This window comes from Berghia stephanieae, chromosome 5, assembly GCF_034508935.2.
Source record: "Berghia stephanieae isolate SIO BIC M18660-M18661 chromosome 5, UCSD_Bste_1.3, whole genome shotgun sequence".
NCBI lineage: Eukaryota > Metazoa > Mollusca > Gastropoda > Nudibranchia > Aeolidiidae > Berghia > Berghia stephanieae.
Genome location: NC_088364.1, coordinates 83,984,137 through 84,009,136, shown reverse-complemented (window position 1 = coordinate 84,009,136; position 25,000 = coordinate 83,984,137). Strand labels below are relative to the sequence as shown.

General features: G+C 36.4%; 1 protein-coding gene across 3 annotated transcripts in view; it reads left to right on the top strand.

The window, feature by feature from the left end:
* Window positions 1-769: 769 nt before the first annotated feature.
* The window catches only part of LOC144973759 (glutamine--fructose-6-phosphate aminotransferase [isomerizing] 2-like), an 80,931-nt gene continuing 56,700 nt past the window's right edge, over window positions 770-25,000 (top strand). For 2 of the 3 annotated variants that reach the window (XM_078916636.1, XM_078916635.1), the window contains exon 1: window positions 985-1,400. In XM_078916636.1, the coding sequence (XP_078772762.1) occupies window positions 1,394-1,400 (7 nt within the window). In that variant the 5' untranslated portion in view covers window positions 985-1,393. Of the gene's footprint in view, window positions 1,401-25,000 lie in introns of all 3 variants that reach the window. The other variant, XR_013645618.1, reaches the window with a different exon arrangement.

Sequence of the window (25,000 nt, the reverse complement as noted above, 5' to 3'; positions counted from 1 at the left end):
AAATACCTTATGAAATATAACCTCCAAGTCAATGCCAATAAAACCGAATTTCAACAATATCGAGGAAAAAGAGGAATGGAAAGAACAAAGAAGTCGGCTCACTAATTGGAGACACCGAGGATGTACAAAGAAGAAAACAGCTATCAAACGCCATACTCAGTAAAATCACCAATGTATGGATTAGAGGTGACAAATAAAGAGAAACCAAACTGAAACTGTACGTGCTCTTGTAAAACGGTACTTCTGTATAACTGCGGCACCTGGGCGTTGACAAAATCCGAAGAAGAACATCTGGATGCCTTCCATCGCACACAGCTAAGAAGGGTATGGAATCAAATACCACAAAAAAGATCTCAAATGAATCACTCTATAAGATCACAAAAGAAAGACCAATCTCCCTTGACATTTACAACAACGATGGCAACTTTTCGGTCACATACTACGCAGGGACAAAACATACCAGCTAACCAAGCCATGTCGGATACTTCCAAAAACACGGAACCTTTTCAGAGGAAGACCGATCACAACACTCCCTGTGATCCTAAACAAAAACCTCACAACACTTGGACAAAGCATTAGTCTCATCACGGCAGGGGACTGAAAATCTGAGAACCCTAGCAGAGGACCGGCAATATTGGAGAAACCTCACCCAGGAAATACTGGAAACAGCCAAGGCGACCCGATCTTTCGGTCGAGACGCGAAAGGCATCTAAAGTCAAGTCAAGTTTGCTGCTGATGTGTCGAATGTAACTGTCAAGCATGCCAAAATAAATTGTTGACTTTTTCGTTGTGCATGAGAATGTACTTGTGTGTGTTTGTGTGTATATGTGTGTGTGTGCGCGCACACGTTTGTGTGTGATTAATCAACTAAATTTGAAAGATAAAATAAAATATTTTTCTCTTTGGAAACTGGTCTCATACATAATTTAACTAAATGGTTTTACAGTTATCAATTATGAACCAAAATGATAAGATAAAAATGCCAAGCTGGCAAATGGCCACGGTTCTACAGTCTACGGTTTTGTTCCGCTATGTACACAACACACCACTACCAAGAAATATTATCATTGTTGACAAGCCAATGAAGTCTTCTGCTATGAACGTGGCAAGCCTATATAAATAGTGTGAGGATTCCTTTTTCAAATCGTCGTATCGTTTGAGTCCGGTGAATCAGAAACTTTTCTGTAATGTTCATTGAGTTTGGTGACTAACACTAATAAACAGGTCGTGCTCTTCGATTCTATTCTGTGTAACATTTTGATCAACTTTTTGCCTCTCCCAAAACTGATACGTGTCGAGGAAAAGCAAATTGTTTTTATTTCTACACAAATCTAGATAGATAAAGATACACACGGATCTGTAATCTTGGACATCACCGTAATTGAAATAAATCATGTGCGGTAAGTTTGGCATTGCTATTAATTATCACTTTTGTTTAGACAGTTTTTTGATGACTGGTGTTGCTCTGACTCTGTTGAAGTTGATATTGATATTGTTTTGGTCAACGACGGTCGACTGGTCTCTGGGGTAAGGCTAAGGCATAGGCATAGGATAGATAGATAGACACTGTTTTACAGGCTTTTACTCTGAAAATGTATTGTTGTGATTCATAATTCGGTTCCTCAGCTTACATTGATACTCATCGTCGTGTAAGTTACTAATGTGCCGGTCACTAATAACCCAGCTTGCTATGGGCCAATTGCTGTATTGTAGTAATTGTGTCTACTTGATACTCTCAAACCAACGTCAATGCTTTGATGAACCAGGGGTTAATATAATAATAATAATAATAATAATATTTAATAATAATAATTAATAATAATATAATATTATTATTATTTTTATTATTATTATTATTATTATATATTATTATTATTATTATTATTATTATTATTATTATTAATATTATTATCATTATTATTATGATCCAGGCATATTCATATTTGTTTATCATAATACTATAGTAATAGACATAAAACTTGAACATTTTTAATGAATGATTAATAGTGCTAGACTCTCTTCTTGACCATGAATTTCTCTGCAAACATGTTATGTCATATTTTTATTTTGGTTAAATTTTAGCGAACAGATGACTTTTTAATCCTTGGCATTTCTTTCACACGCAGAATGAAAAGTTAAAAAGAGGGCGTTTAGAAAAAAATCAATTGAATATTATTTTAAGCACATTGATCAATATAAGCATAAAAATGGTAGGGCATATTTTGTTTATCATAACTCAAATAGAAATAAAACTTTTCAATTTTAAATGAATCTAGACTCTCTTCTTGGCAAGGTTGTCATTATTCCAGCATACATGCAATGCGGCATGCTGAAAATGGGTTACTGAATTTTATTTACAGTCGACTCCGCTAAAGCGCACACCCTCGGGAGTTGGGGTTAATCTGCCAACCATGTAGGAACTTCCCCTCTGTGCTTTCTATGGGCTTGGACCAGGGTTTTTTTTTTTTTTTTTTGTGTGTTTTATTTGTCATTTCTTTTGTTTGTTTTTTTCTTTTTTTTTTTTTGTGTGTGTTTTTAAAATAGTTTTATGGACAACAAAATGTGACATTATTGTTTGTAAAAATGTGTAATCGAGAAGCGTTCATTGCTTTTTATTCTGTGCAAGCTGTTTTTAAACTCTTGACTGCAATCTAGCCAATATTGGTAGATCAACTGTCAAGTCTTCTTCTTGTATGAAGCGGTGTAGTTTGTCCACTATGTCTAGTTTTGCAGTGTTTGTCAGGAGTGATGTGTTACATTCCTATGACTCATCCTCATCTTCTTTATCCAGGCGTTGTCTTTTGTGTTTCAGAACGGAGTAGAGTAGATCTTGAGATGTCAGTTCACTGCTGATGGGTATATTGTTGTATAATCAAGATGAAATCAAGGTGTAGCTATTAAGCAGAGAAGGTGTGCGTTTAAGGGCAGCGATTATATAGAAAAAAATCAGTTTTTCGGGAATGTGTAGCGTATATGCGGCATGTGCGATTAAGCAGAGTGAACTGTATAAGCATCGGATCTCAATTTTAGCACGGTCTGCTTTGTGGTGTGACTTTGTGGTCCTGGCAGGTCCCAGATTCGAGTCCCACTCAGAGCGGAACAAAGTTGAGTCCTTGGAAAGGGCTCTTTACTCACATTCTGTCATCAAATTATCATATATTCAGGAATGAAATGAGTACCTGGCCATGAGCAGCGTTGTCTCTGCGTTGGAAAAATGTGTAATATTGCATTACAAGGGTCATGTCCAATCCAACATGTTAGGTGTTGCTGTTGCTAAGGACCCCTTGAGCCTTTTAAATGTTGTCAATGTGTAAAATTGCAAGCTAGTATGTTTAGTGCAGCCTCAGATTGGTAAATATTAACCTTTGCTTTTTAGAACTAGTTATTCCGAGTCTTATCTCCATTTCTTTACCATGGATCAGACACACACAGAAGCGTTTGCTTGACACCCTTTGGTTAGGATTCTAGTTTATTGCAAACAGATCTAGCTGCCCAAGCTGGACACAGGGTTAGAAAAACGTTATATTATTTGACTCAATGCAAGATTGAAACCTGTCGCCCTTCTTTGGAATCAAATGCTTTACCAAATTGAGCTATCAAGACCTCGCCTACTAGAAACGACTTCCTTCCTCACTGGAGCACCCTTCCCATCCTGTCCACTTTCAGAAGAGAATTTTTATTTGTGGTATAAGAAACTAAAAAAAAAAGTTTAATCATTCTGATCAATTAAAGGTGCTGACTTAAAAAGAATACCTTTCAAGTCTGTAGATAGTACTTTAATAGTAAAATGAGTAACAGCCATCATCTGAAGTCTCTGAACCATATTCACTTCTTTCCCACTCACTGAATATGTGGATGGTTTCATTTCACGATCTCTGTATTGTGCATTGTTAATTGGTTATTCCACTAAACACCTCTATCCTAATTTGAGAACTCAATATTTCTTTGGACTATTACAAATAAACAATCCCTTATTCAGTTTATCATGTTAAGTCTTGATCAATAATGAGTGTAACCGCTTTGGAAAAAATAAAAAGTAACACAGTGTTTTAGGATTAAAATGCCTCTTTAGTCCGGATAACGATGACTTTTCCACTATCGTTTATCCAGACTGGATGTGCAGAAGACTTTTTTTCCTGTCTATCTGGATTATATGTGAAGCATTTCTGTTTCAATAGTTTTTTGGTTTTTTTTGTTGACTGAAGAAGAGTTCTGGCCCCAAACTTCTTCTTCTCCTCCTCCTCCTCCTCCTTCTTCTTCTTGCTTTTTCGAAGCATTAAATGATTCGTAGTATTATCCAATTTAAAAAAAATGTTTTGGAAAGCTCAATTTTGATAAGGAAAATTTAGGAAATTGTTCCACGAAAGAATGTTGACAAACATGCACCATGCACATGGACAATAAATACTTTGCTTGAATGAGTTACTTGATCAACATGAGGTAGAAAATATGAAGGAAAAGGGGAATGTTGGAGATTTACATTTTTACAAAAGACAAGGGTTAATGATCAAGATTGCTGAGAGTTTGTGTTTATTGCATGTTTATAGCATGCACTCTTTTCTTTTTAAAAATTAAAAACGTAGTATATCTCGATTTCTATAGCAATGAACAATTGCTTTCTATCTATCCCTTGGATCGGACAACCGTGTAACAAAAATGTTTTTGTTTTTTTTCTAGATTTATTTTAGACACAGCTTCCAATCACCACTAGTTTGACAAAGAGGCCAGAAGAATAGAAGGTCCATTTGCGTGTAAGAGGTCGAGGGTGGGGGGGGGGGGGGGGGGGGGGGGGGGGGGGGGGCGGGGGGGTTGCGTTGAGACGGAAGTTCACTCGGTGTTTTGTAATTGGATTATACATTTTTAATGGAATTCAGTGAAATGCTACCGGCTACCTTAAACTTTCAAGGCGACCTTCCAAGCGTGACTGTATTACCGCGTTGCTATAATGTAATGATAGCTCTGGCAATAACAATTACAACACTGCAATTAAGCTCAAACGGGTCCGGCAGGATATAATTCGCTTTCTTGGAATTCCATGACTAGATGGGCCCCAGGCCAACAGAAAAGTGAAAGTGGGAAGAGGGGGCGGAGATGGGGGGGGGGGGGGGGGGGGCGATCAGAGTGGACGATTGATTTTTGATCGATTCCACGAACTGTTTATAATTATTGATTTACAGTTGGAGGAGTGGTGTGTGTGGTGTGAATTCATTTATCTCAGTTAATTGTGGTCGCTGATCACCAGTTGTCATGTGGAATGACGCTGCCCTTTCACTTGTGCAGAGGAGGATCTTGAATCGTTTTAATCTGACCAGTTGTGAACCTCAGCCCCTCCTCCTCCTCCTCTTTTCCACCTCATCCTTCTCCTTTTGCACTCTCTCTCTCTGTTCGTTCCCCCCCCCCCCCCACCCCGTCTCTTATCATCGTTTCGAGATCCCCCCCCCCCCCTTCTGATCTCCCTGTTTACCCAGCGGTGATTGAGTAAGTGGGTCTGTTAGACCCATCAAAGGAACTTTGCCATAGACTAGCATCCTGTCCAGAGAGTAACAAGCAATACTTGCTAGTGCCGTTTGACGCTCTAAAAACCGGGATAGACCCCGGCTGCATGGGCCTTATGACTGTGAAGGACAACTTGGAGACAATGAAATCGATGCTACACCCGTGTATTTGTCGTGGAATCATACGGTCGTTATTTATTTATCTACCGTCTTTTTCTATGACCAAGTCCAAAGCATGTCGAGGTTTGTTTTGTGATCGTTTGAAAAGCAGAACTCAATTTTCTGTGCATGGTTTGAGAAAGTACGCCATTTCTTATATTATTTGAACAAGCTAACAGGTACGTCATAAACTTTATCCTTCAATTTGTGGCTTAACTAGTTTCTCATATTTTTTTTTCATAAATATTTTAGTTGAAAATTGCTGCTGCCCACGTTACTGATGAACAATCAGTGCATTGCAGCAGCCTCTGTTTGGACAAAAAGGAAAGGTCACCTCTTACACCCCCCCCCCCCCCCCCCCCCCCAAGTAAAACACAGAGTCAGCTAATCAAGCCGACCTCTCCTCAATATTTTCTTTGAACATCGTACACGTATCTATGCTGATTTTCCAGTTTTTAAATTGTGGATGGAGCATGTCTCCAGTCCATGCAAGCCAGACTTGTTTGTTCTATGCGTTCCTGGATGTGCCACCGGTAAGCTTTCCGTGTTTGTTTGAAATACCCCAACAAACAATAAAGGACACAACAGCCTTCTCTGTTTGTTCTACAGACGCTTATCTTTGAACTTAAGCCTTCTATTTTTGTCGTCTGACACTTAAATAAAAAAGAAAAAGAAAAAGATTCAGACATTCTATACAAGACATATCTACAAACTTTTCACCGTATTTACTTTGAAGAAAAAATGCAACATTTGAGCCATGTGACAAGATCCGCTGTACATATCAGTTCTAATTTATTATTATTATTATTATTATTACTACTACTACTACTACTACTACTACTACTACTACTACTACTACTACTACTACTACTACTACTACTACTACTACTACTACTACTACTACTACTACTACTACTACTACTACTACTACTACTACTACTACTACTACTACTATTATTATTATTATTATTATTATTATTATTATATTATTATTATTATTATTATTATTATTATTATTATTATTATTATTATTATTATTATTATTATTATTATTATTATTATTGTTATTATTATTATTATTACTGATCGTCGGACCCCTTGTCAAGGTTTCATGAGATCGAGGACAGTGGGTAATAAATGTATAAATTAATTATGATGGAAATATAGATTTTTAAAAATAAAATTAAAACCCGATGTTGAGACACTAATGCTCAGTTATGTTTATCCTTCACCCCTCACCTTCCTCCCCCCCCCCCCCCCCCCCCCGCCCCTCTCCTTCCTAAATGAAAAAAAAACAAGAAAGTCAAACAAAACACCACAACCACCTCACCTCAGTCAATATCTGATCAACTTCCGTCACTTTTCTCCCGTAACTAACACTGCATGTTGTAAAACTGTATCTATCCCCCGGTGGAAGTTAGACCCTCGACGTAATAATAATATAATCTACCCATAGCAAGCAAGAGTATAGAGGGTATTGAATCTACCACATCCCTAGTATAGACACAGGACTTAGTATTGGTATACATGCATACTATATAGTGATAATATACCATTTTACAGGTCACTGACTATAACTACTGACTACGTGAAAGGTGTTTGTTAGATCCACCGCACTGATCCCCCGTTCGTTTATTAAATCTTTATACATGGTACTCACCACAGACTGTGGTACTTACAGCTTGACCATGCGTGTGTAATATCTATCTAAGCGGCGTGCTTTCTTCATAAAACTAGATTTTTGCCATTTTTTACAGTCATATAAAATTGAAAATCATACAGTTTGCAGGTGGCCAGTAGAATTATTAAAACCCTGAAATGATATATACTTTTGAAAAGAGATGAAAAATAGGTATACTATAAACATTTATACGGAGCATTTCCATGGATTTACGTATTTTTTAATGCGCTGAACAGTGCTTCATTTATTCCCTAAGAGCCTCATGGAGCCAACTTTCCTTTCCTTAGGAATGTTAAAGCTGCCTGTTGGTACTATCACTGTTTTATTTTGTCTTATTATAAAATGTATTCGTCCCATAGGGGAAATTTATCTCTAGGGTCTATTCCAAGGGAAGACTTGAATAACCCAGGCGTTAGCCGCAGTGCAGCGCCGCAAAAATTGAGCAAGGGCGAGATGACTTGCTCAAGGCCATACAGCGCAGCGGCGGGTGATCGAACTCGTTACCTTTCGGGTACGAAGCAAAGACCGTACCACTGAGTCACGCTGCCCTATATTCTATTTCAACGTTTTAACATTTTTAGTGAATGATGAACCACATGACATATTATTCCAGTATGGATCGATTGTCCAGAGAAGTACAAAATGCCGCGTTTGTCTTTGAACTGACAACTCTTGAACGACCCGACCGTGATCCGCTTGCCAATTGGACCGGAAACTGTCACGTGAACATTCACCCTCCAAAATTCTGTATATTATTGCCCGAATATATTATTATTATACTAGTTCCCGATAACAATCCAAAAACACTACTTTCATTAATAATAATTTTTATAATTGAGCTTTTATAAATCCGAAAGCGAGTGTCATGAGTCATACGGCAAGATCACATAGTTTGTAGTTTTGTCACCCTGTCGGAGGTTCGTTTATGCGGTTAGATGATACAAATTTGAAATGTGCATATTCGGATTCTACCATTTTAAGGGGCTGCGTTCTCAATTTAAAATATGCGACTTATGATACTCGCCCTCTGACCTTTTGGTCCCTGGTTCCAGTCCCGTTGTGAGAGGCGTAAATTTGAAAGAGAAACGTCTTTGCTCATCTTCTCTTACCGTACTCCATCCAGTGTAAAATGAGTACCTGACCGGTAGCAGCGTTGCCCGTCGAAAAAATTTGTAAAAGCGCCTTAAGTGCCTCGTGTCTCGTTCTACATTGAGACCCATTGAGACCCCCCTGCTTGATATCGTGATATATAACAGCTTAAACACGAGAAGCAATATAGGCAAAATATATGCAGATCATCTAGTTGTGAGATAGTAGATTAACTCTCTCTCTCTCTCTCTCTCTCTCTCTCTCTCTCTCTCTCTCTCTCTCTCTCGCCCTATCTCTCTCTCTTTCTCTCTCTGTCTCTGTCTCTCTCTCTCTCTCTCTCTCTCTCTCTCTCTCTCTCTCTCTCTCTCTCTCTCTCAAATAAATACTAGAAATAACATAAGCCATGGTCTCAAGGGACTGATGGATAATAATTTAGCAGGAATTTTTCGTTTGATTTGTATGTGTTGTAGACACAAAATTACACTTCGGAAAAGTTCCAAATGATCAATATTATGTATATTTTAAAACAAAATTATAGTTGACCCTAGCCATACAGCTCTAAAACTATACAAGTTAGAACTTTTCTGATGTCTTCATCATATTTTCTGATAATTTTGCCATAAAATTGCCAAGTTTTAATATCTAATTCCACGTATTAAGCGAGAAACAGCCACAAACCAGAATAAAACGCAGAAAAATCGTCCCATATTTTCCGTATTTTTTTCTCTTTGTGAGTCATCCAAATAAATGACACATTTGAAACTGCATAACTTTGTTATATATTAATGGATTTCCAAAATTCAAAAAGATTTTTACTCAGTGGAGATAGGGCTTTGATTTAAGAGGAGTATTTCCTCCATAAATAGAAAACAAAAATTTTCATAGTCATTGCTAAGTTGTGTCAACTGGCCTTTTTTTTTTATCCCTCTTAGTGTAGAGATCCCTCTTGTGCGGCAAGTGGTCTAGTGGTATGACACTCACTTTCGGATCGGAAGGTCCTGTGTTCGAGCCTCGCTCGGCGCATAGTTGAGTCCTTGGAAAAGGCTCTTTACTCACATTCTCTCAACGTACTCAGGTGTAAAATGAGTACCTGGCTGTTAACAGCGTTGTCTATGTCGCAAAAAATTGTAATATCGCCTGACAGGCCTCATGTCTCGTTCTTCACGTAACGTGTTGCTGTTGGCTAGGGACCGCTTGTAAAGCGATTTGAGCACATTAAGTGGATAAAGCTCTATATATAAAGGCTCAAGTTTAAGAATGGCAAACCGATAAGACGGCTTTCACAGAAATGTGATTTTATTTAGATAAAGATAAACAGGATCCGGCAATTCTCTGTTGACTTTATTTATCGGCTGTTCTATTCGTGTCATTTTATTGTTTTATTTTTATCTGTTCTTTTTATAGAGTAGAGACAATTAGAAGGGCGATACTTATTTACTGATAGGATCTCTATCGATAAGATGACATGTGTAGATAATATGTTTCTATTGAACCAATCTCAATCTTGCATGCCTTAGTGCCACTCATAACAACAAAGCAACTGGTATAAACACTCTGAAACATTAACTTACAGTTTAGTCTAAATATTCATTCATTCATTCATTCACCCTCATTCATTCATTCATTCATTCATTCACCTTCATTCATTCAGTCGTTTATTAATTAATTAATTAATTTTTATTTTATTTTATATCTTTCCATATTTTTATAAATGTTAGGACATTTCGAGATGTAGAATTTCAGCGTGTCAGCCATTACCCAATTCAAACAGTTCTATAGATAGTTCGAAGATGACGTCACTCTTGTCTTTGTTATTGTATTTGCCATCCGCGTTTTATGAGTAATACTCACTGAACTGTATTAACCTGACTATAAATGTTCATGGATACACACAGTTTTGTGTGTTGGTCCGTTATATTTCGGATGGCAATGTTATGAGCTTCTTAGCCAAGCGCATACTATCTATAGATAGTTCGAAGATGACGTCACTCAGGCCTTTGTTATTGTTTTTGCCATCCGCGTTTGTGAGTTGTTCTCACTAAACTGTATCAACCTGACTATAAACGTTCATGGATACACAGAGTTTGTGTGTTGGTCCTTTATACTTCCGGATGGCAATGTTGTGAACTCCTTGGCCAAGCGCATTCTATCTATATATAAATAACACACCTTACTTCTTGCTTCTACCATCAATCTTACACACTTAAAATACACACGTCATATTATAGATAGTATGCAGATGACGTCACTCAGGTCTTTGTTATTGTTTTTGCCATCCGCGTTTGTGAGTTGTTCTCACTAAATTGTATTAACCAGACTATAAAAGTTCATGGTTACACAGAGTTTGTGTGTTGGTCCGTTATACTTCCGGATGGCAATGTTGTGAACTCCTTGGCCAAGCGCATTCTATCTATATAATACAATTTAATATTTATCCATTCGACGGAGGTCAGATTGGTCGTTTATTCTTTCATGTGTTCGATTTTCCTTCTTGGTACCCTAGATATTATGTCTTAAATTTAAATTTGAGATTTTATATAGCGCAATATCCACTCAACGTGCTCAAAGCGCTTTACAAACGGTCTCTGTCCAACACGTAACGCCGAGAACGAGACATTGCCGCCTGTTAAGCTATATTACCATTTTTTCCGACAGAGACAACGGTGTTAACGGCCAGGTACTCATTTTACACCAGATTGCGGTGAGAGAATGTATGTGAGTAAAGAGCCTTTTCCAAGGACTCAACTATGCGCCGAGCGAGGCTCGAACCCAGGACTTTACGATCCGAAAGTGAGTGTCATACCACAAGACCACATAGCCGCACTCAGTTTAGTCGAACTAGTCAAGATATAAAAGTAACTTGCTAAGGTATCGATTTGCTAGGTATTTTTCAAGGCGTTTTTTTCCCCCTTTCTTTCTGCTCCATCTTTTGAAATTCACGAGGATTATCCGGTGACATTTTGGACGTGGGCATATTTCCGGCTGCTGTTGCCCTCAACAGATGGTCATGTCTTCATGATACATGTTGTCGAAGGGGGGCGGGGGGAGGGGTGGGCTGTAATAGAGAAGATTGAATTAGATTAGAAGCTTATTTGGGAGGTTTAGATTGTGTTTCGTAGTTCTCTTTTATCTCGGACTGTCGGATGGCTCGTCTTCCTATGCGGCATTGCTACAGATCATTATCATCTATGGTAGAGATGTTCATGGTACAGATTTATCGTCACTATAAGAGGTCGCTGTACAGATTTATCGTCACTATAAGAGGTCGCTGTACATCATAGAGAATGCAGGACCCTAGTCTGTGCTGTGCATATCCCATCGCCGTCCGCGAACGGCTTTGGGTGGTGAGCTTTTAGGGGAGAGGATTTTCCGTCGACTTACCACGACCAGAGTTAAGAAAACAAATTTTCTATCACGACTAAATGAAATGCAACACTTCCTATCAATATCCCCAGTCGATAGCAGCCTTTTTGGGGGATGGAGGGGGGGGGGGGGGAGGGAGGAGGAAGGGGGGGGGGGGGTCTTTATTCTTTCTTTTTATTCTTTCTTTCCCTGTTCTTTTTGGGTCGATGTGCTAGTGCTAAAGCACACAGTTACAGTTTCAGAAACCCGCATTGTTAGATGCGACTACATATGTGGTCTTATGGTATGACACTCGCCTTCAGATCGGAAGGTCCATAGTTCGAGTCCCGCTCTGAGTCCCGGCACATAGCGGAGTCCTTATAAAAGGTTTGTTACTCACATTCTCTCACCGTTCTCGTGTGTAGAATGAGTACCTGGCCCTTAACCGCGTTGTCTTAGTCGGGGAAAAAAAAAGAATGTAATATCGCCTTACAGACGTCATGTCTCGTACTACGTGTTAAGTGTTGCTGTTGGCTAGGCAGCCCCTGTAAAGCGCATTGAACGCGTTTAGTGGATATTGCTCTATCTAACTCCCCTAGCTTTTATTATTATTATTATTATTATTATTATTATTATTATTATTATTATTATTATTATTATTATTATTATTATTATTATTATTATTATTATTATTATTATTATTATTAATTTTTATTTTTATTATTATTATTTTCTTTTGGTTTGGAAATTGAGAATTACTTAAATATCTTTCCATATTTTTCAAGATACCGATTTGGATACATTGTCATTACATGTAACGATAAGTTGTATATCTTTATAATGAAACATCGGATAATGTAACGATAAGTTGTATATCTTTATAATGAAACATCGGATAATGTAACGATAAGTTGTATATCTTTATAATGAAACATTGGATAATGTAACGATAAGTTGTATATCTTTATAATGAAACATCGGATAATGTAACGATAAGTTGTATATCTTTATAATGAAACATCGGATAATGTAACGATAAGTTGTATATCCTTATAATGAAACATTGGATAATGTAACGATAAGTTGTATATCTTTATAATGAAACATCGGATAATGTAACGATAAGTTGTATATCTTTATATGAAACATTGGATAATGTAACGATAAGTTGTATATCTTTATAATGAAACATTGGATAATGTAACGATAAGTTGTATATCTTTATAATGAAACATCGGATAATGTAACGATAAGTTGTATATCTTTATAATGAAACATCGGATAATGTGAAATTATTTAAGATCAAAGGGATCACTATTAAAAAATCCATGAGCCAAATTGTGTCTGATAACATCGACCTATCGTCAATCGATTCACGGAAACAAAATCGTATTCTTGTCAATACCGATACTTGCAACAGCCAGAGTGGTTTGCCTTTGTGTGTGTGTGTGGGGGGGGGGGGGGGGGGGGTGAGGGAGGGGGGTGGAGAAGGGGGGATGGGGAGACGAGGATGTGGTTATTAATAGTTGAACAATGCAAACCAATTGGTGTTCCAACCACCAGGGACTAAGTTCGTATCACGTATAATTATACACGTCCATTTGAATTGCTTTGTTGTTGTTGTTGTTGTTGTTGTTGTTGTTGTTGTTGTTGTTGTTTTTGTTGTTGTTGTTGTAGTTGTTGTTGTTGTAGTTGTTGTTGTTGTTGTTGTTGCTGTTGTTTTTGATTTTTTTCTTGTTTGTTTTTCTTTTTCCTCTTTGTATTATATAACTCCTGCTGAGCTTTGATAATGGTCATTTCTGACTCTCGAATCAGTATATATAATATGTATGATGATAACTCAACGTATTGCATCTCGGGATAAATCGGTATTCCACCATTTGTTTTGATTGTGATCTTTTATATTTCGAAAGAGTCTCTGAATGTGGTCAAAGTGATTTTAGAAGGGGATCCAAGCCAACAGCAATACTTTACACATAATACAAGACATGACGGCCTTTGTGTCGCCATCACATTTTTTGGTTTAAATCCAAAGACAACGCAGTTATTTCATGTTTACATCCGAGTTTGGTGTCAGGTGAGTAAATCGTTTTTCTGTAAGGACTCGCTCAACTTAAATAATAATTGATCTTTTATTGTAGCGTAATATCCACTAAACGTGCTCAACGCGCTTTACAAATGTTCCCTGACCAACAGCAACACGTAACAAGTAGAACGAGACATGACGCCTGTTAGGCGATATTATATTTTTTTTGGCACAGATAACGCTGTTAACGGCCAGGTATTCATTTTACATCTGAGTACGGTGAGAGAATGTGAGTAAAGAGCCTTTTCAGGACCCATAAATGCGCCGAGCGAGGCTCGAACCCAGGAGCTTCCGATCCGAAAGCGATTGTCATACTACAAGACCACATAGTCGCACTTTGTGCTGCCTGCAGCGAGAATCGAACCTGGAATCTACTGCAGAATTTCCTACCACCAGACCATACAGCCATAATTTTAAGAAAGTCCCATTGTCTATACCGATGATTTCGAGTGATAATATAGTTATTATAATAATTAATATGTCATTAGTAAAGTCGTGGTACAATAGAGGACCGGACAAGGCAAAGAGCTTTACTAAATGTCTGAAGTTCAATTTATCCAACTTCGAATTATCAGGGCCACTGACTTGTATACATGCAGACCTCACATGATTTACTTCTTTACACGGTGCTATAGGTATTCGTGTGATCACCAGCAAACGGATACTGTGGTCTACATATCTCTCAATCGACTACCATTGCATCATCCGATAGTTTCGTCAGAAACCATTTCATCAGACCTTTTGTGCGGCTATGGGGTCTTGTGGTATGACACTCGCTTTCGGACCGGAAGGTCCTGGGTTCGAGCTTCGTTCGGCGCATAATTGAGTCCTTGGAGAAGGTTCTTTACTCACGGTCTCTCACCGTACTCGGGTGCAAAATGAGTACCTGGCCGTTAACAGCGATGTCTCTGTCTGAAAAAAATTCTCCTTCTTGTTAAATGTTGCTGTTGGTCGGGGACCCCCTGTAAAGCGCTTTGAGCACGTTTAGTGGATATTGCGCTATAGAAAAGCTCCATCAAAATTCTCAATCGATTACCATTGCATCATCCATTGGTTTCGTCAGAAACCATTTCATCAGATTTGTAGTCGGCCTAATACTCGTACCTTGGCCATGCAACGGTTGGTTGACTTTTTGCTTTGCTTTGCTTTGTTTTGGGGTTTGTTTGTTTTTTTGGGCCATTTGATTCGAGTTTTTTTTTTTGTTTTTTTTTTTTTTGGTTTTTTAAATCGCCCCTGAAAGTTTTTACGTCGTTATCGATCTGATCTCGTTCATTTTTCTTGTAGCTAATCGAACACCCATCAAGATTAAAGGAAAAATCGAATGTTTTGACGTTTATTTTTGGCAAGTTGTGCTGTCTCGTTTATGTTTGTTGGGCGTGGCTCGGTTGGAGGTGGTAACGATGAAGTGAAACAATTGTGCGAACACTATCATAATAAGTTTGTTACAGATTATTATTATTATTATTATTATTATTATTATTATTATTATTATTATTATTATTATTATTATTATTATTATTATTATATTATTATTATTATTATTATTATTATTATTATTATTATATTATTATTATTATTATTATTATTATTATTATTATTATTATTATATTATTATTATTATTATTATTATTATTATTATTATATTATTTTATTATTATTATTATTATATTATTATTATTATTATTATTATTATTATTATTATTATTATTATTATTATTATTATTATTATTATTATTTATGGTTCTGGTAATGGTAGCAGCATGGAGGGTCCATCATTGTCTTCAATTTTGTTCACAAAGTCCCGAATGTCACAGGACACTTCAGGCGTTCGTTGATGATTTTTTACTTACTCGTATTGTACACAACTTTTAACAACCATTTTCCCCCCTAGTTTTCGCATGGACAAGTCTTGTACGTAATGAAATTCATATTTTAAGTAAACCACTTGACCTTTTTGACGAACCCTCCTTCCGCCGTTTGGAATAATTCAACTTCAGAGAGAAAGAGGAAGTGCGTTTGTTGACGTGGCTAAAATACCCCCCCCCCCCCCCCGGTCACCTGTAGACCGTTTAACCAGTTAACTGGCGTACTCTGGAACGACACGCAATTTAAAATTTGGCCAGACAACTTTTGTCCTTCAAATTTCGATCAATTTAAACGACCCTCATCTTGGCAAAAAAAACTATCTAACATTGGACATCAACGAAGTCTTAGGTTTGAGAGTATTTTACCAAGACGAGGGTCATTTAAATCGATGGATATTTGAAGGACGTGGTTTCTGGCCAAATGTTGAAATACGTATGTTTCCAGAGTACGGCAGTTACCTGGATAACCCATGGCCATGATGTAATAAGAGGGGGTTTGTCCCCTAGTGTCGTCCTCTCCTTGATTATCTACGTCAGTCTAAGGCGTCCGTCCCACCCTGAATTTATTGCCTTAAGTTAAAAGCTGGTTGAAGGAAGAAGGCGTTATGAATGTGTGGCCTCGTATCTGTCCACAAGGTTATGAAATGGAAATGGAACATGATAATAATAATACAACAGTTACTGGATTGATAGAATGATCAACATGTAAGCTGCAAGGGACAGACCCAAGAAAATGAATGAGTAAATGCAGTGGCTTGGTACTATCGCCTCGATGATGAGAGAGATTTGATTTCCCAATTATCATTATTTCGCCTTTAATGTCTTGTGTTTATATCATATATCGTTACGACATAACATCATATTGACGCTGTGGATCGCTGTGGACCTTATGTCCACTTGAGTCGTCCTTCCTATTTTGGACAGGGCTCCAATTTTTTTTTCGGTCACACACAGCTCATTTATGGAACGTGGCTTAAAAAGTTCTTTATTTTACTATATATTGTCATGGGGTAACAAAATTACCCCAGACGTACGAATATGGAGAGCTCTTTATTTTACTTTAATATATTGCCACGGGGTAACAAAATTACCCCCGACTTAGGATTAAGGGGTAAAAACACGACGTACGATTACGGTTAACGAACGTCACACTTCCCCTAGTGACGTCAACAATTCTGCAGTGGTTCCTGTTATCAGTGGATTTTGATTTCACGAGACTGTTTTGACGCGACAAGAGTTTGGTGGGCACTTTGTTTCCAATGTCTCCTGTTCACGATATTCTTGGGCGCTTATGCAACGGCTTCGTCTGACCTCTGAACCCATAGAGTAATTCTAAAAGCGGCGATTGTTTGATACTCAGTTCTGCCCTTTATTTGATCTGTCTTAATAATATTGTATTGTATGCAGCCTTTAAGTCTCAATTTCAGCCCACACCATTTTGTGAGCAAATCAAGCTAAAATCAGCCACATCAATTTGTTCACACGACAAATACATTTGATTATCTCCGGTAGATGGAAGTATTTTAACAATGGTAACACTTGATATTACATAATATAGATAGGCATCTTTCAATTTTCAAACTTTCACACAGTTCCTATACAGCTACTATATCATATGTTTTAAAAACAAAGCTTGCAAAGCTTGAATATTTTCCGCCATATTTTCATAGATAATTTGTGAAACAATTTTTATTTCACATATTGTTAGACTTATGCCGGGTGCGAGAAAAAAAAAACACATTGGAAAAGTTTAGAAGCCTCTAGCCACCAGACTGTGACTTATGCGAATATGATATTTTACATCAATCAAACTCATTTATTGAAATGTCTACATTATGTTGAAACTTGCCAACTCAACGATTATATAGATAAACGCCTGGCATACTTGCATATCGAACATTTGGGACGTAATTCTCAATTTTGATGTCATCTGTATATTATCTTTTGTTTTGTTTTATGACATTGGATAAACTTTTTGCCCGTGATCCAGTTGATTGTGGAATGTCTTGAATAGGGATTCAATTTCATGCATTGTTTGTTTTCTTTTCACCAAGACGGGGCGGCAACTTGAGACACGTGGCACTTCACACTGCTACAAACACGACGCAAGTTTGGACATTTTTTATGTCATTTTTTTACGACTTAACTAATAGAGGATTTTTTGGATTAAACTTGGCCAGTAGTAACTTTGATGACAAAGGGGAAACCTGAAACGTCTACACAAGTTTTCTTTGTCAATACGATTCAATAGTCTGATGTCACGCCACCCGGCAACGGCGGCCATCTTGGTTCTAAACAAAGAAAATAATTACTTTTTATTTTTCATGCTGACTAGAACTTTTCATATGTATTGTGATCAGAATGTGTAAAAGTCAAAACATGATCAAATGAATGTGTTTTTTTCCCCTCTGGATACCCTTTTTGCTCGCCGGAGAAATATTTCATACAGGTGTCCGCCATTGTTCCGAGTTTAGAGCCAGTGTTACTAAGTTACCATGCGTCATTAGGAAGGAAGTGACGTTACGACTGTTGAAGAGTATTGAATTCAAGGTTTTATCCATCAAACTGACACAGGGTTCTTGACACAGTTTGCACCTGTTGATACATACACACACACACACACACACACACACACACACACACACAATAACAGCCCTTTTCTTACACAATCATTTCATAATGCATATCAAAGGAAAGATTAAGATCTGGCTATTATAACGTGTACATAATGTTATTTCCCCAACCCCGAGGATACCCAAAGATGACACAATCAATACACGACAGAATACGCCCAAAAACCATATTATTATATATCCATATCTATCTATCTATCTATCTATCTATCTATCTATCTATCTATCTATCTATCTATCTATCTATCTATCTATCTATCTATCTATCTATCTATCTATCTATCTATCTATCTATCTATCTATCTATCTATCTATCTGTCTGTCTATCATTTGGATTCAAAGTCATGTGTGTCAGTAAAGCACCTTTCGACCTTGACTCATGTGTAGTCGAAACCTCAATGTCTTATGAGGACTCGATTGTCAGATTTACTCTCAGGTCTTTCCATGGGAAGTTTGAGAAACGATTCTTGTACTGTTATTTTGGTGGGGTTTTTTATCATGTCATCTTCAGTCGCTCAATTAAAGGTTGTTGTTTGTCTGTTTGTTTGTTTTTGTATTGCTTTATTTTCTATTTTTTTTTTGTTGTTGTTGTTGTTGTTGTTGTTTTTTTCGTGTTCTTTACAGAAGAGCACCGGAGAAGTCCAGAAAATCTGTAAAACTTTAGTATTGAAGGATCAAATATACGGTCAGACGTGCTGTTTACATCAGAAATTGACGAAATCCAGTCTTTTTTTTTTTTGTTTGTTGTTGTTTTGGTGGGAGTTTTTTCGTGGTTTTTTTTTTTGGTCACATAATTTTATAGTTTTATTTTTAGACTCAAAACCTATGCACATCACGTTGAATGAATACGAGTCAAACTTTGAAATTCCATTTTCATTTTATCAAGTAGTCTCATTGTTTAGTTTTAACTGTATTTGTATACTTATAATACAGCTGAAACAACAGCCAAGTGTATAGGTCCCCGGTAGTGGTCGATTTTTTAAAAAGATTATATAATTAGATTGATCTCTGAGCAGTCAATGACTCGGTTAGTCAATAAATCCATCAATCAATCAATCATCAGATTAACAAACTGATCCAGCCATCGTTTAATCAAAGTGAAACATAAAAAATGCCTGATTGCATCTGCTGGTAGCTTAATTGTTTGTTTTGGACCAATTGACAATTCGTCGTTTTGATGGGATTGTTGGTGCATGTCAAATATTATAATAGATTGGGGTGGATTTGCTCAATAAACTTTTATACGTATTTCATGATCAGGGATGCCAGCTGACGTTGATGAGATGTCAACACGTTTGATTTGGTCTCCGTCCAAACGGCCACTCTTGTTCATTACGTTTTAACCTAAAACTTATGCATGCTGCATGCTTGCTTAACAGGTGTGTGGTATATATACGTTTAATTTTCCAGACGATGTCATGAGTGATGGGAAAGAGATAAATGTCCGACTTAGGGCTAACCCACACTGGATTCTGATTCCGACGACCCGGCACTGCCGTCCTCTGCCGTCTTCCGGATAAAGACGTCGGGCACGGACAAAATACTAAGAATAAAGAGAATAGCCGCTAGACCTACCCATACCAAGCACCTAACGTCCTCTGCCGTTTTTGTTTTTATTTTCGAGCTTGGTATGGGTAGGTTGCAAGCTTGATCATCCAGCCCGTTCTCCTTTCATTCCAAGTAATGAAATCTTTGCGATGAAAGATCCACGATTTCAAATTATGCCGTCAAATCGTCTCTTCTTTTCTTTTTAATTTTTTTCTTTTGCTTTTTTTAAAAACCATACAAGATTAATATTTTATATGACTGTAACAACCGATTTATGTTTTTTTTTTTTAATCGCACATCACAGAAAGCTGATGGAGTCGTAAAATAGAACAATTAATTCAATTGACTTTTTGTATTTTATTACAAAAAGTATGACATTTCAAAAAATTTATTTCTCAAACTAAAATATTTCTTATAGTGACTATAAAACGCAATCATTTAAGTGGCCGTGATACGCGAAATGCGTTCATTGCACCCACCATATGCCAAGGTTAAATATGCCACGGTTTATTTGTCCTATTCAACACTTGACTGAATAGAACATTTTTAAACTTCATTGCTTTTATAGAGGATTTGTAAACGTCAATTCTTTGAATGAATCTCTTCCAGTAACAATAACTGTTATCGCCCAATAAAATGACAAAACTGCAAAAATCAAATGATCGTGTGTAAAATGTACGTATGTCTGTTAAACATTGAAGGAGAGAAGTTTGATATTCTGAATTCACTCTTTGTAGGAGATATAATATAATATTATGTTTTAAAGAACTAACAACCATCCGTCACCCTTTAAGACTTGATTTTAAACCTCATTAGAATATTTTGTTTGTCGATCTTGGTTCAAGGTCTACAGGTTCTAACTATGTACTTTTATATCTCTTTGATTTAAAAGTTTCTTGGTTTTTGTTTTTTTTTTTGTATGTAATGAATTGTTTTGTTTTGTTTTGTTGTGGTTTTTTTTTTTTTTTATTTTTGTTTGGTTGTTTGTTGTTTTTTTTGGTATTTTTTTTTTGTTTGTTTGTTTTTTTTTTTGCCGGGGGAGGGGAGTGGGGGGGGGGGGGGGGGGGGGGGGGGGGGGCATGCGAACCCAGCTCTGAATGGTCCGACTGAATATTTTGTTAACTGTCCATACTTTGAATCTTAACGTAATGGTATGAGGAACGTTTTTATTGCTTGGTGTCATAATTACTGTCATGCTTGATGGTCTTCTGTGTTATTCATATTCTCAGTCCTTCACAAATTTCATGCAATTTTTGGTGTATTTTAAGAAAAAATGGACATAACTGATTTCAAAAACGTAAAGAGAAACTACATTAATTAATATTTTGGCTCATGTCAATCTTGCCAGATCATTCAACTGGTAAGATCTTTAACAGCAACATTTAAAAAATTTCTTTTGTCTCCCTTTCTATTTTACCTTTTGAAAATTTTTTTCTTCTTTTTGTTTTGTCTTTATGTTCACGTATGTGGATGTTTCCGTTTCTCAACTTTTTAAGCGAAGAGTCGATGTCCCCGCCCCCTCGAGGTATTGAATTCGTCCAAACCGACTTCCATCTCATTATACAGCTCTGTCCGAAGTCAGGGAACCTACGTACATACAAGGGTTTCGGCTCGAAACACGGGGCACCGTCCATTATGCGCTTGAGAGGGGTATCCCTATTCCCTCTCTCTCTTTGATCTTATTAAGTCCATAGAGAAATATTATACTTTGCGATAGATGGTCTTCCATCTAAAATGAGCAGCAGTAAAAGCAAGAGTTACTCCCCGTATAACGCTATAGATGGAAAGAAATGGAGGGCATAGCACCAATAGAACATTGAATAAACTTTGATTCCATCGGTCGTCTGTGTCCGAACGTAGCCATCGTTAACTTATAGCCTGACACTGACCAAAAAATGACGTCAAAAGACAAGTTTTGACCACAGAAGAAAACAAATCGTGAGTTTTATTCAATAGTTTAACCAATGGAATCACTTGTTTCCTTGAGCTCTACTACTACTAACGACAACTCACTAGACGCTACACAAACCTAAAACAAATGACGTCAAACTATCAGTCTTAGAGGGTTCTTGCGTCAGGCTATAGATACTATGCGCTTGGCTAAGAAGACACAACACTGTCATCCGGAAGTATAACGGACCAAACCGTGTGTAACCGTGACCGTTTATAGTCTGGTTAATACAGTTTAGTGAGAATAACTCATAAACGCGGATGGCAAAACACAACAACAAAGACCTGAGTGACGTCAACTTCGAACTATCTATAAGTTAACGATGGCTAGGGTCCGAAGCACTACTTTTATTAATTTTTTTCAAGGCAATTGCAATGGCGTATTGATATTGAAATAATAATAATAGTAATAATAATAATAATAATAATAATAATAATAATAATAATAATAATAATAATAATAATAATAATAATAATAATAATAATAATAATAATAATAATAATAATAATAATAATAATAATAATAATAATATAATAATAATAATAATAATAATGATAATACTATGTGGTTATTTCAATATCGGTGTGGTGGTTGTCAAGTGGTGACATGGCTAATACGACATTCACGTGGAGACGGGATTATTGAACATCTGTTACCGAGGGATCGACTTTGTGGATAGACTATAATGTATCTATTCATAAATCGATTCAGTCTCATTGGATTCGTTAGAATATTATTTATAATTTTCACATCCCTTTTAATCAACTCGGTATCCACTCACGTTGTTGTCATCGTCGTCGTCGTCGGTGTTGTTGTTGTTGTTGTTGTTGTTGTTGTTGTTGTTGTTGTTATATTTTTGCTTTTCCTTTTTGATACTCAACTATGTTTTGATTTTGTTTTTCAAATTAAACTTTTTTTTTTTTTTTTTTTTTTTTTTTTTGTGGGGGGGGGGGGGGGGAGAGACTGTAGTTGCAGTCTTACTTTTGAAAACATTGTTTCGTTCCTAATATTATTACTTTTGATTACATGTTTATACAGTAATTTAGCTATATTGTTCATTCAACAAGGTGTACCGCTTATTTCTTCTTCTAACCGATTGGTTATGTGGAACCAAATTTTCAGTTAAGATAATAAATAAATAAATTGCTTAGTTCATATATTAAAAATAGATAAATAAATAAATAATCTTTTGTTAAGTGTCGTTTTAAACCAATAAATAAATACATAATAAATAAATTTTTAAAAATGAATTGATAAGTTCATATTTTAAATAATAGATAAACAAATAAACAAATAATCTTCTGTTATGTGTCGTTTTAAACCAATGATAGTCTTACAATATTAATTCCTCACCGCCTCTAGCTAGGTAACTCATTTACAATGAGTCGAATCTTTTACATGTCAATCAAGATGTATGACGTGGTCTGTCTGTATGTCTGTATGTACACACATTTGGACCGTTCTGATTGCAGATCAATAATATGATGTGGACATATGTTATGTTATCAAAACAGAGAAACATGATATGGGTAAAGACTTATGTTATGGAAAAGAAATATTATTGTAGATTAAGATTTTGTTCTCCATATTATGTCTCTCTAATCGACGTTCATTTCTAATACAAAATCGATGGTTTTTAAGTGGGAAACAAAATGGAGAAAGGATTTCGGGCTGGTTGTTAAATATAAACCCTTAATACGCTGCATGCAATCAATACCCGGTGCACATTGGTCATGATGTGATAACACGTTGAACTTGGATGCTCCAACAAAATCTCTTTCAATGATGATGTTCTTTTTCCCCTTTCCGTGTACTAGAGGTCATTGGTCACATTGCAAAATATGCCCAAAGTGACCTACATAGTTTTCAAAATATCTAACAACACCATAGGTCATTTTGTTCAGCTTGACTCATAGGAATGTTTACAATTTTCATAAACAAAGCAGCATGTTTACATTTGTTAAGAAATATCCAATCGTTGGACAGCAACAAATCATGTGATTGGTGACTAGGTTGTACGAAAACCTGAATATAGATCGCTCCCATTATCAATTATTTTCTCACATAAGAATATTATTGTTCATTTCTATGTTTTTGACTGTGATGAGTATTTATTTAAACATACACCTATAAACATCTCAGCGAAACTCGTTGCTTAATTTAATGTATTTAATCAACACTTCCTATAGGATCTTTCACATGATATTGATTTGGACAACATTATTATGGTCTCTGCTCTTTTTTAATTGACCTGGTCTTTATTAGTCTTCAATCCTCTCGAATTGTTCAATATGTGTATTACTATTTGGAGCAGTCGTCACCGTCATCGTCGTCGTCTTCGTTGTTGTTGTTGTTCTTGTTGTTGTTGTTGTCGTCGTTGCTTTTGCTGGTGCTCACCCATGAGATATTCCACAAAATCATGCTTTTCGATAGGACGCCATGACGAAGTGTAAATGTTGCTGCTCGAAGAAATAAATAATTGAAATTGAATTTAAGTTTCAATTTAATTACAAAAACAGATCAAATGAATATTTCGGGTTTCCCCTTTATCAACAAAACAGGATGAATGAAACACTACAGATGAATGAGACAAAGTGGTAGTGGCGTTGTCACACTACCGTTCAATCCACACAGAGTTGTGTGCCGTTTGTATCGTTGGGAATAAGTGTGGTCTCCCAAAGTTTGCTACGTTGAACAATAAATGATATCTTGTATCACACACAGGGCCTTCTAAAAATTCTTTTGGTCGCCTCGATCACACACCTCTCCCTCCCCTAGCCTTCTTCGGACCCAGACGACCGATGGGGTCAAAGTTTATTCAATGTTTTATTGATGCTATGCTCCCCTCGCCTTCTTTTATATATATATATATATATATATATATATATATATATATATATATATATATATATATATATATATATATATATATATATATATATATATATATATATTTTTTTTTTTTGTTTTTTTTTTGTTTTTTTTTTTTTGTTTTTTTTTTTAACAAATGCACTTTCCACTCAATAATTATCAGAATGTAAATAGAGCAATTTATACTATGAATATTGAATATGACACTTATGTATGTGCTAAATATTTAATTCTCTATATTATCAATTAATCGACATTGAATACTATCTATATCATTGAT